The 13,135-nt window shown below is 52.5% G+C and overlaps 1 protein-coding gene across 3 annotated transcripts in view; it reads left to right on the forward strand.

The window, feature by feature from the left end:
* Positions 1-13,135, forward strand: part of ARHGAP32 (Rho GTPase activating protein 32) — a 97,396-nt gene that overhangs the window by 44,321 nt on the left and 39,940 nt on the right. For all 3 annotated transcript variants that reach the window (XM_071576108.1, XM_071576109.1, XM_071576110.1), the window contains one exon: positions 6,187-6,336. In XM_071576108.1, the coding sequence (XP_071432209.1) occupies positions 6,187-6,336 (150 nt within the window). The remainder of the gene's footprint in view (positions 1-6,186; positions 6,337-13,135) is intronic.

Here is a 13,135-nt window from a genome sequence, read left to right on the forward strand (position 1 = left end):
TGCTGAGGTCACCTCTGAGCCTCCTCTTCTCCAGGCTGAACACCCCCAGCTCCCTCAGCCTCTCCCCACAGCACTTGTGCTCCAGTCCCTTCTCCAGCCTCGTTGCTCTTCTCACTTGGGTTGGAAGAGACCTCAGATTATCAAACCCAACCCTTGATCCAACCCCACTGTGATCACTCTGGCACTGAGTGCCCTGGACTGGTAATCACAGTGGGGTTGGATCAAGACATGGTGGATTCTCCATCCCTGGAGGTGTTTCAGAGGACACTCAGTGCCACATCCAGTCCCTTCTCCAGCCTCGTTGCTCTTCTCTGGCCCCGCTCCAGCCCCTCAATCTCTTGCCTCAACTGAGGGGCCCAGAACTGAACACAACACTCAAGGTGTGGCCTCCCCAGTGCTGAGTCCAGGGGAAGGGTCACTGCCCTGGGCCTGCTGGCCACGCTATTCCTGATCCAGGCCAGGATCCCATTGGCCTTCTTGGCCACCTGATGCCAGCTTTCCTTGGCACTGCAGCCCCATCCTTCATTATTTCCTCCCCCCCAGTTGCACCCTGAGGCTCAGGAGTTTCCTGACCCAATTGCAGCATCACTGACACTCCCTTAGCCAGCTCTGCTTTTTCCCCCCTCAAATACAATTCAAACTTGTAAATAGAATTAATAGCACACCCTTGTCAGCCCTTGCACCTTTGGAGCCTCCCCCCTGTCTCAATGAGCCTTCAGCTCCATAAATAACTGATTTGTAGCTCCTCAGCCTATAGCCCTTCCCTTGGGGTGGCTGTGCTGCCCTGCAGGGACTCACCTGGAGCTGTCCTGGGCTCTGTTTGTTCAGGAGGTTGGGCTGTGTTATCTCAGTGCTCCTTGATGGCCTCAGAGGTTGTGAAAAGATCACTCATGTCTTGAAACTGGAAAATCCAGCAGATTTCTTGGTATCAAACCCAGGTGTTCTGCTTTTGTCATTCTTACCCTTTTAGAAACACTCAAGAACTTTGGCAGCAGAGCATGGAAAGAGGTTTTGCCTTTGGAAATAGCTCCTGGTTCTTAGCTGTGTTCTTTGATTGCCATGAAGAACATTCTGCAGGCAGTTCAGGCTGTGGCTCAGCCTCGTGCCTGGCACTGCAGATGGTGCTTTAGCTGAGGGAAGGCTGTCAGTGTGCTTGGAATTTGCATCTCCTCTCTCTGGAGGAGGAGGGATGAGACCCAACTGCAGCAGAAGCTCAAGGCATTGTGCAATCTGGGCATGATCCACCACCAGGCTGGTGGTCAGCAGAGCCTGGAGAAGAGGAGGCTCAGGGGAGACCTCAGCACTCTCTACAAGTCCCTGAAGGGATGTTGTACCCAGGTGGGGGTTGGTCTCTTCTCCCAGGCAACCAACAGCAGAACAAGAGGGCACAGCTTAAGCAAACACTCCTTTAATTAAAGCCCCCCCAGCCACAGTTTGTCGTGCTCAGTGCTCTGTGTTTGTGAAATGAGTGAGTTGGGCTGATTGCTGAGGATGCAGCAGGTTTGTTGGGGCAGATTTCAGGGGTTCAGGTGATGCTGAGGGATCAGGGGGGTGTCACTTTGTGCAGAGGGGGAAGGTCGCTCTGCTCACATGTGGTAGTTGGATTATTTTATATATAAATAGAGGGACTGCATCAATACCTGGCAAAATAGAAGGAAAAATACTCAGCTGTGGAATGGGGTGGAACCATCAGGAAGCATCACATGGGACAAGGTGTCTCCTATTGCCTGGCTGAAGGACTCTGGAGAGGGTCCAGAGAAGAGCAACGAGGCTGGAGAAGGGACTGGAGCACAAGTGCTGTGGGGAGAGGCTGAGGGAGCTGAGGGTGTTCAGCCTGGAGAAGAGGAGGCTCAGAGGTGACCTCAGCACTGTCTAGAGCTGAAAGGATGTTGGTAGCCAGGTGGGGGTTGGTCTCTTCTCCCAGGCAACCAACAGGAGAACAAGAGGGCACAGCCTGAGCTCTGCCAGGGGAGGTTTAGGTTGGAGATCAGAAAGAAATTCTTTGCAGAGAGAGTGCTCAGGGATTGGAATGGGCTGCCCAGAGAGGGGGTGGTGAGGTTGGACGTGGCACTGAGTGAGAATCCACCACATCTTTATGCAATCACGTCTTGATCCAACCATGTCTTGATCCAACCCCATTGTGATCACTGTGGCACTCCGTGCCATGGGCTGGTGATCACAGTAGGGTTGGATCAAGGGTTGGATTGGTGATCTCGGAGGTCTCTTGCAACCCATCACAGCTGAGTCTGTGATCCCTTCAGCACAGCTTTCTGTCCTGTTTTCCCTGGCTGTTGGACACACAGGCCACTGAAGCACCTTCAGAGGGCACTACCTGGGCTCCTCTGCAGTGCTGAGGTGCAAATGAGGGTGTGGATGTCTCCAGAACTCTGCATGTGACAGGCCTTGCTTGGCCACCCCCTGAGTGAAGGGAAGTTGTGGCCAGGTGGGGGTTGGTCTCTTCTCCCAGGCACTCAGCAATAGGACAAGGGGGCACGATGGGCTCAAGCTCTGCCAGGGGAAATTGAAGTTGGAGAGCAGAAAGAAATTCTTTGCAGAGAGAGTGCTCAGAGATTGGAATGGGCTGCCCAGAGAGGGGGTGGATTCCCCATCCCTGCAGGTTTTTCAGCTGAGCTTGGCCGTGGCCCTGAGTGCCATGATCTGGTAAAGGGACTGGAGTTGGACCAAGGGTTGGACTTGATGATCTCAGAGGGCTTTTCCAACCCAATCCACTCTGTGATTCTGTGATCTCTGGTCCCAGATGTTCCCACACTGCCCCAAAGGAGCCAACACTCCAAGCCAAGCCAAGGATGTGGGAGCAGCAGGAGCTGGAGCTGGGCACACACAGTGCCCAAGGTGCCTGCAGGAGCCTGGGCAGGTGCAGCAGGAAATGCAGCTTCCTTAGTGCCAGGCTGTGAGGAGAAGCACAAAGGGCACTTCCCAGTGACCCACTTCACTCTCCATGTGCTTGGGGCTCTCGTGGTGGCTGGACTTGTGTCCTTGTTCTTGTCATCACAGTTCCTTTTGAGTGGTTTTTATCAAGTGAAAGTGAAGTTAATCACCTTTAACACCTTTTCTGGCTTCTCCCAACACTGGCACGAGGGAAATGCTGCAGCATCAGAAAAAAGCAGCATTTTGATTGGATTTTTCTCTTTTTTATAGCAAATCAGTGTTCATTCGTGAAGGTTACTGGAGACAGAGGGATTTTTTTTAAACTCTATCTGTGGAATTTTAAAATATCTCTTGAAGATCTTTATGCCCTGAGTGGAGATGAGTGAGATTTTTGCTGTGTTGGTTGGTCCTTCCTCCAACCCAACATCCTGCTCAGGGAATGCAGGATGGTGCTGTGCTGGTTCCACACTCTGCTTGGGGCTTTCAGGGCTGGATAAATCACCTTCCAAAATAGAATGTGCTGTGGCAGGAGGAGAGGAGGAGAATGTCTTGTTGCTAAGGAACATGACAGAGAACTGGGGGCTGTGACTCAGTTCTTGGCTTTGTATCAGCTCAGCTCAGTGAGATGTGGGGCTGCAGGGGGGGGGTTTTCCAGGTGGGAGGGGATGGATGTTAAATCCATTTGCTGGTGTTTGGAGGAGGGTCAGGGTGGCTGATGCTGAGCCCTCTGTGCTCACACCATTAAATGTGAGTGCACAACCCATGGCCAAACCAACCCAGTTTCTCATCTCCTGATTCTGCTCTTTCTTCAAAGGACTCTCTTGCTCCACTTTCCCTCCCTGCAGCAGTTTAATTTTAGAGGAGAATGGCCCTGGAGGGACTGAAAGGAAACATTTTTGCATGCCTGGCTGTGAATCTCCCTTCAGAGAGGATGGATTTCTCTCTGGGACTGTGATACCTTTCCTGATGGTGTTCCCTCACCTTTTTCCAGCTCAGTCCAAACCCAGAATATTAGAGATGGCAACAGGGCAGGAGGGAGGGGCTGTCTGGGTGTGGGACGGGGGGTTGTTCTCCCTTAAAAAGGCTGATAAGGCTGGAGGGGACAGGCACAGGGGTTGGGAAGCAGGGAGAGGGTTTGGGAAGCAGGCACAGGGGTTGGGAAGCAGGCCGAGGGTTTGGGAAGCAGGCAGAGGATTTGGGAAGCAGGCACAGGGTTTGGGAAGCAGGCAGAGGGTTTGGGAAGGAGGGACAGGGTTTGGGAAGCAGACAGAGGGTTTGGGAAGCAGACAGAGGGTTTGGGAAGCAGGCAGAGGGTTTGGGAAGCAGGGACAGGGGTTGGGAAGCAGGCACAGGGTTTGGGAAGCAGACACAGGGTTTGGGAAGCAGACACAGGGTTTGGGAAGCAGGCAGAGGGTTTGGGAAGCAGGGACAGGGTTTGGGAAGCAGGCAGAGGGTTTGGGAAGCAGGGACAGGGTTTGGGAAGCAGGCACAGGGTTTGGGAAGCAGACACAGGGTTTGGGAAGCAGGCAGAGGGTTTGGGAAGCAGGGACAGGGTTTGGGAAGCAGACACAGGGTTTGGGAAGCAGACACAGGGTTTGGGAAGCAGGGACAGGGTTTGGGAAGCAGGGAGAGGGTTTAGGAAGCAGGGAGAGGGTTTGGGAAGCAGGGAGAGGGTTTGGGAAGCAGGCAGAGGGTTTGGGAAGCAGGCAGAGGGTTTGGGAAGCAGGCACAAGGTTTGGGAAGAGCTGGTAGAGGGTTTGGGAAGCAGGCAGAGGGTTTGGGAAGCAGACAGAGGGTTTGGGAAGCAGGCAGAGGGTTGGGAAGCAGGGACAGGGTTTGGGAAGCAGGGACAGGGGTTGGGAAGCAGGCACAGGGGTTGGGAAGCAGGCACAGGGTTTGGGAAGCAGACTCAGGGTTTGGGAAGCAGGGAGAGGGTTTAGGAAGCAGGGACAGGGTTTGGGAAGCAGGGACAGGGTTTGGGAAGCAGGCACAGGGTTTGGGAAGCAGACACAGGGTTTGGGAAGCAGACTCAGGGTTTGGGAAGCAGGGAGAGGGTTTAGGAAGCAGGGAGAGGGTTTGGGAAGCAGGGAGAGGGTTTGGGAAGCAAGCAGAGGGTTTGGGAAGCAGGCACAAGGTTTGGGAAGAGCTGGTAGAGGGTTTGGGAAACAGACAGAGGGTTTGGGAAGAGCTGGTAGAGGGTTTGGGAAGCAGGGACAGGGGTTGGGAAGCAGGGAGAGGGTTTGGGAAGCAGGGACAGGGGTTTGGGAAGAGCTGGCAGAGGGTTGGGAAGCAGGCAGGGGGTTTGGGAAGCAGGGACAGGGTTTGGGAAGCAGGGACAGGGTTTGGGAAGCAGGGACAGGGTTTGGGAGGGTGTCCTGGGGGAAGCTGTCCTTGTCCTGGATGGAGCTTGGAGCAGCCTGATCCAGTGCAGAGTGTCCCTGCCCGTGACTTCAAGATGAGCTTTGTGGTCCCTTCCAACACAAACCATTGTGGGGTTCTGTGCTCCTGTTCAAAGTCTGTCCCTGGTCCTGGGGGGCAGCTGAGTGAGGTGGGAGATGCTGTGCAGAGGGAGAAGGTTGCTCTGCTCACATGTGGTAGGTGGACTCAGGGTTATTTTATATATAAATAGAGGAACTGCATCAATAGCTGGTAAAATAGAAGGAAAAATACTCAGCTGTGGAAAGGGATGGAACCATCAGGAAACATCACATGGGACAAGGTGTCTCCTGTTGCCTGACTGAAGGACTCTGGAGGGGATCCAGAGAAGGGCAACGAGGCTGGAGAAGGGACTGTGGGGAGAGGCTGAGGGAGCTGGGGGTGTTCAGCCTGGAGAAGAGGAGGCTCAGAGGTGACCTCAGCACTGTCTGGAACTGCCTGAAGGGAAGTTCTGGCCAGGTGGGGGTTGGTCTCTTCTCCCAGGCACTCAGCAATAGGACAAGGGGGCACGATGGGCTCAAGCTCTGCCAGGGGAAATTGAAGTTGGAGAGCAGAAAGAAATTCTTTGCAGAGAGAGTGCTCAGGGATTGGAATGGGCTGCCCAGAGAGGGGGTGGATTCCCCATCCCTGGAGGTTTTTCAGCTGAGCTTGGCCGTGGCACTGAGTGCCATGATCTGGTAAAGGGACTGGAGTTGGACCAAGGGTTGGACTCGATGATCTTGGAGGGCTTTTCCAACCCAATCCATTCTATGATTCTAAGTCTGTTCCTGTAAATAATTGCTGTCAATGTTCCTGCAGTCCATCTGCAGCAGAAGTCCTGCCAGCTGTGGGCTGAACTGGTGCTTCTGTTTTGCTGTGCAGTGTCCAAGAAGCACGGGAAGCTCATCACCTTCCTCAGGACATTCATGAAGTCGCGGCCAACGAAGCAGAAGCTGAAGCAGAGGGGGATCCTCAAGGAGAGGGTGTTTGGCTGTGACCTGGGGGAGCACCTGCTCAACTCTGGCCATGATGGTAAGGACCACTCTGCTCCTGTGGGCACCTCCTGGCATGGGGGGGGGTGGGAGGCACAGAGGGCTGGGGACAAATGGGCAACGAGAACCAGGGGCTGGAAGGGGAACTGGAGCAATGAGGAGCAAACGTTGTGGTGTGATGTGAGAAACATCTTGGTCCATTGTTGGAGGGAGCACTGAGGGTGCCTGGAACTGCTCAAGAGGAGTTTTCAACTCTTGAAGTCTTCAAATAATTTTTTTTCCCAAGGAAACCAAGATTTATTTATATGTCAGTGATTAATTAACTCATGGGTGTTTTACATCCCTGCCCTTCCCTCACTCTGTTCCTCTCTGTGAGTCCAGCACAGTTTGCAGGGTGAGTCCTTTCCTGCCTTTTCCACAGAATTCTCAGGAATTACTTTTCATCCCAGCTTCCTTTTCCCTCTGTTTGGTGGGGTGAGATTTCTGGTTCCCTTCTGGGTCCCTTTGCCCTCCCCAGAGCCCTTCAGGAAGGGGCAGAGGAGAAGAGCTCTCCCTTCCAGGGAAACGGGACACGGTTGGTTCTGTTCATCTTCAGAGGAACTTCAGTTCCCCTTGCAGGGTGTGGTTTTTCCCTGAGGTTTTGGGATTTGGTTTTCCTGAATTTTTGGGATGTTGTTTTGCCTGAATTTTTGGGATGTGGTTTCACCTGAATTTTTGGGATGTGGTTTCACCTGAGTTTTTGGGATGTGGTTTTTGTTTGAGTTTTTGGGATTTGGTTTTCAGCTGAGTTTTTGGGATGTGTTTTTCTCCTGAGTTTTTGGGATTTGGTTTTTCCGTGAGCTTTTGGGATGTGATTTGCCTGAACTTTTGGGATTTGGTTTGCCTGAGTTTTTGGGATTTGGTTTCACCTGAGTTTTTGGGATGTGGTTTTTCCCTGAGTTTTTGGGATGTGGTTTTTCCCTGAGGTTTTGGGATTTGGTTTGCCTGAATTTTTGGGATGTTGTTTTTGCCTGAATTTTTGGGATGTGGTTTTTGTTTGAGTTTTTGGGATTTGGTTTCACCTGAGTTTTTGGGATTTGGTTTTTTCCTGAATTTTTGGGATATGTTTTTTCCCCGAGTTTTTGGGATGTGGTTTTTACCTGAATTTTTGGGATACATTTTTTCCCTGAGGTTTTGGGATGTGGTTTTTACCTGAGATTTTGGGATGTGGTTTCTTTGGGGTTTTGGGATGAGGTTTTTCCCTGAGTTTTTGGGATGTGGTTTTAGCTGAGTTTTTGGGATGTGGTTTGCCTGAATTTTTGGGATGTGGTTTGACCTGAGTTTTTGGGATGTGGTTTGACCTGAGTTTTTGGGATGTGGTTTTGACCTGAATTTTGGGATTTGGTTTTTACCTGAGTTTTTGGGATGTGGTTTGCCTGGGATTTTGGGATGTGGCTTTTACTTGGTTTTTGGGATGTGGTTTTTGCCTGAATTTTTGGGATGTGGTTTTGACCTGAGTCTTTGGAATGTGGTTTCTTTGGGGTTTTGGGATGAGGTTTTTCCCTGACTTTTTGGGATGTGGTTTTGACCTGAGTCTTTGGAATGTGGTTTTCCTGAATTTTTTGGATGTTGTTTTTGCCTGAGCTTTTGGGATATGGTTTTCACCTGAGTTTTTGGGATGTGGTTTGACCTGAGTTTTTGGGATGTGGTTTTGACCTGAATTTTGGGATTTGGTTTTTACCTGAATTCTTGGGATGTGGTTTGCCTGGGATTTTGGGATGTCATTTTTACCTGGTTTTTGGGTTGTGGTTTGACCTGAGTTTTTGGGATGTGGTTTTCCTTTCCCTGATACCCACCCTACCCCTGCCCTGGCACAGCTCCAGCCATTCCCTGGGTGCTGTCCCTGCCCTGGCACAGCTCAGGCCATTCCCTGGGTGCTGTCCCTGCCCTGGCACAGCTCCAGCCATTCCCTGGGTGCTGTCCCTGCCCTGGCACAGCTCCAGCCATTCCCTGGGTGCTGTCCCTCCTCGGGCACAGCTCCAGCCCTTCCCTGGGTGCTGTCCCTGCCCTGGCACAGCTCCAGCCATTCCCTTGGGTGCTGTCCCTGCCCTGGCACAGCTCCAGCCCTTCCCTGGGTGCTGTCCCTGCCCTGGCACAGCTCCAGCCCTTCCCTGGGTGCTGTCCCTGCCCTGGCACAGCTTCAGCCATTCCCTTGGGTGCTGTGAATTTTCCAGCCATTCCTTTGGGCTCTGGGAGTTTTCCAGCCATTTCTTTGGGCTCTGGGAGTTTTCCAGCCATTCCTTTGGGCTCTGGGAGTTTTCCAGCCATTCCCTTGGGCTCTGTGAGTTTTCCAGGCATTCCCTTGGGTGCTGTGAGTTTTCCAGCCATTCCTTTGGGCTCTGTGAGTTTTCCAGCCATTCCTTTGGGCTCTGTGAGTTTTCCAGCCATTCCCTTGGGCTCTGTGAGTTTTCCAGCCATTCCTTTGGGCTCTGTGAGTTTTCCAGCCATTCCCTTGGGCTCTGGGAGTTTTCCAGCCATTCCCTTGGGCTCTGGGAGTTTTCCAGCCATTCCCTTGGGCTCTGTGAGTTTTCCAGCCATTCCTTTGGGCTCTGGGAGTTTTCCAGCCATTCCTCTGGGCTCTGTGAGTTTTCCAGCCATTCCTTTGGGCTCTGGGAGTTTTCCAGCCATTCCTTTGGGCTCTCTGAGTTTTCCAGCCATTCCCTTGGGCTCTGGGAGTTTTCCAGCCATTCCCTTGGGCTCTGTGAGTTTTCCAGCCATTCCTTTGGGCTCTGGGAGTTTCATGGAGCTGTGAGATGCACCAAATCCCTGATTCCTGAGGAAAGCTCCTTCCCTTTGTGGGTAGAGATTCTTTTATCCCCCAAAATTCCCTCTTGAAGGAAACCAAACAGCCCTTACATTTACCTCAGCCCCAGAGAGGAGGGTTGTGCTTGCAGAGGGTGTTGGCTGAGTGTGGGAGCTGCTCCATGTCCTGCCTTGTGCCTGGGAATATTCCCACATGGAGCTCCCCCAGTGGGAATGCAGGGATGGGTGAGGAGCAGCTGGGCATGTTGTCCCTGGGGGAAGTCACAGGGTTGGAGTGGACCAGGGGGAGCTGCAATTCCAGGAACATTCTGCTCCATGGGATGGGGCAGCACCACCAGGGAAAAGCCACAATCCCCCTCTGGAGGGAGCACAGGAGGGGTTAATCCTTAATGGACTTACCACTGCTGGGAATGCTGTGCTGGGAATGCCAGGATAAAATGCCAGCTGTTCTCCAATGCCAAGGATGATCCTGTTGCCTGGGAATGCTGTGCAGGGATTGCCTGGATGAAATGCCAGTTGTTCTCCCATGCCAGGAATGCTCCTGTTGCCTGGGAATGCTGCTGGGAGTGCTGTTCTGGGATTGCCTGGATAAAATGCCAGCTGTTCCAACATGCCAAGGATGCTCCCATTGCCTGGGAATGCTGCTGGGAATGCTGTGCTGGGAATGCCTGGATAAAATGCCAGCTGTTCTCCCATGCCAGGAATGCTCCTGTTGCCTGGGAATGCTGTACTGGGAATGCCTGGATGAAATGCCAGTTGTTCTCCCATGCCAGGAATGCTCCTGTTTCCTGGGAATGCTGTGCTGGGAATGCCTGGATAACATCCCAGCTGTTCCCCCATGGCAAGGATGCTCCCATTGCCTGGGAATGCTGCTGGGAATGCTGTGCTGGGAATGCCTGGATAAAATCCCAGCTGTTCTCCCATGCCAAGGATGCTCCTGTTGGCTGGCACTGCTTGCCACTCCTGTTGCCTGGGAATGCTGTGCTGGGAATGCCAGGATAAAATGCCAGCTGTTCCCCCATGCCAGGAATGCTCCTGTTGCCTGGGAATGCTGTACTGGGAATGCCTGGATGAAATGCCAGTTGTTCTCCCATGCCAAGGATGCTCCTGTTGCCTGGCACTGCTTGCCACTCCTGTTGGCTGGGAATGCTGCTGGGAATGCTGTGCTGGGATTGCCTGGATAACATCCCAGCTGTTCCCCCATGCCAGGAATGCTCCTGTTGCCTGGGAATGCTGTGCTGGGATTGCCTGGATAACATCCCAGCTGTTCTCCCATGCCAGGAATGCTCCTGTTGCCTGGCACTGGTTGGGAATGCCCTTCCCTCTCAGCACAGGCTCAGCCCTGTAGGCTGAAAGCAAAGGCCACTTTCTGTACCTCTCTGTGTGTCTGTCACGTTGATGCATCACCAGCTCCCATCACTGGGCAGGATAAATTTAGAAATGTCATTTTTAATTGATAAGTTTCCCCCCAGTGAAGGATCTGTGCCTCGTTTTTGTAATTACAAAACCCCAGTGATTTGAAGTCAACAGGAAGAGGAACTGACTTGTTGCTGAAGACATAAATACCTTCAAAAGACAAAGTGGATGGAAGGAGGGAGGGAGGGAGGGATGGATGGATGGATGGATGGATGGATGGACGGACGGACGGACGGACAGATGGGATGGATGGGATGGAGGGGTGGATGGATGGATGGGATGGAGGGGTGGATGGATGGATGAATGGATTGGATGGATGGATGGATGGATGGATGGATGGATGGATGGATGGATGGATGGATGGATGGATGGATGGAGGAAGGGATGGATGGATGGATGGATGGATGGATGAATGGATGGATGGATGGATGGATGGATGGATGGATGGATGGATGGATGGATGGATGGATGGAGGAAGGGAGGGAGGAAGGGATGGATGGATGGATGGATGGATGGATGGATGGATGGATGGATGGATGGATGGATGGATGGAGGAAGGGAGGGAGGAAGGGATGGATGGATGGATGGATGGATGGATGGATGGATGGATGGATGGACGGACGGATGGATGGAGAGATGGATGGATGGATGGATGGATGGATGGATGGATGGACGGACGGACGGATGGATGGAGAGATGAATGGGTGGATGGATGGATGGATTGGATGGATGGACGGACGGACGGATGGATGGATGGATGGGGGGATGGATGGACGGACGGACGGACGGATGGATGGACGGACGGACGGATGGATGGACGGATGGATGGATGGATGGATGGATGGATGGATGGATGGGGGGATGGATGGATGGATGGGGGGATGGACGGATGGATGGATGGATGGATGGACGGACGGACGGATGGATGGATGGGGGGATGGATGGACGGACGGATGGATGGATGGATGGATGGATGGATGGATGGATGGATGGACGGACGGATGGATGGATGGGGGGATGGATGGACGGACGGATGGATGGATGGATGGATGGATGGATGGATGGATGGATGGATGGACGGACGGATGGATGGATATCTTCCTATGAGGCTGCAGCTCACAACTCAGGGGTGTATCTCATGTTTCCTGACAAGCCCATCTAGTGCAGCTGTCAAGGACACTGGGAATGTCCCTGTTCTGCCTCCCTAAACAGTATTTTATATATATCTGTTTATGTTACGCAGTTTTGGCTTGACAACCTCATTGAGCTCATCCCCTTCCCTCCATCCTGCTGTCCTGGCTGTCCCTTTTTTAGGAGACTGAAACCAGGCAGCCTCACACATGCCCAAATCAGCTTTCTTTGGGTATTTCCTGATTTATAGTAATTTTTTAATCCAAAATCCATCTCCAGAGGGCTCTGACAGTGGCTGGAGCTGCACTCGGAGCTCTGGCAGGTGAGCTGGGAGCTCACACCCATCTCTCCCACACTTCTGTGGCCTTGGGGAACTGGTTTGTTATCTGCCATTCCATCTCCAGGCTTGTAAAATCAAACCAACAGCCCTCGAGGTGTCACGAGGTGAATTCCCAATACCATGATCTCCTTGGGTGATCAGGAGGGTGATATAAATATCCAGGAGTATTTATATTTATTCCAGTGTTAGCACAGATTGGCATTTGAGATCCAGGTGTGAGTGTCTGTAGGAACTAAGAAAACTCACCTGTGTTTTCCCTCTGTTTGTTGGTTGGGTTTCCATCCCAAATCTGAATATTTCACAGGTTTTGGGACCAAAACTGTGCCAGATTGGCTGGAATTCCCTGTGAGCTGTGGCAGGGGCAGTGGTTGAGGTGCCTGAATGTCCCTTTGGGTGTGGTGGTGGTGTCTCTGTGATGGCAAAGATGGATCAGCAGCCCAGGAAAAAGGGCAATAAATGCCCCAAACTGGAGATGAGCAGAGAACAATCCCCTTCCTGCAGATGCTGCACAGACTGAGCACAAGTGGAGACTTTGAAAGGCCAAGAGTTTGGAGCTATTTTGGGCAAATTTCCAACCATAACAGGGACTGTTTCTGCTTCCCCCTCTGCCCTCTGAGTGGCTGGAGCTCCAGATCCCTGGGACAGGGTCAGCATTACAAAGGGCTCCATGGAGAAAGAATTCCTTGTTTGGGGCCATCCCTGCAGAAAGGGCTGAGCAGGGAACACAACCCTGTGCTGCTTGAACAGGGACAGTGTCTCTGTCCCCTTCTCTCCCCCCCTTGTGCAGCTGTGAGGAGAGAATTCTGTGTGCCTGAGTGACCCAGGGCACAGCAGGGAGTTGAAAATTAATTTGCATTTTGACCTGTGGGGGGAAGAAGCACGAGGGGAGTGGCACAGTCAGTGCAGGAATTGCTTGTGCTCTTGTCCTGCTGCTCCCAGCAAGGGCAGAACTGGAGAACTTCTGCCCCTCCCAGCTGAGGGGAGTGTAAATAAAAATAAATAAAAATAAGTGAAGAACTCCAGCACACAGGGCAAGTCTGAGTGTATTTGTAGGATCTTATTAGATAGCAGGAAAAATGTCTTCACTGAAGGAGTTCTCAAGCTCTGGAGCTGCCCAGGCTGCCCAGGGCAGGGCTGGAGTCCCCAGCCC

The sequence above is a fragment of the Pithys albifrons genome, chromosome 23 (genome assembly GCF_047495875.1).
Source record: "Pithys albifrons albifrons isolate INPA30051 chromosome 23, PitAlb_v1, whole genome shotgun sequence".
Lineage (NCBI taxonomy): Eukaryota > Metazoa > Chordata > Aves > Passeriformes > Thamnophilidae > Pithys > Pithys albifrons.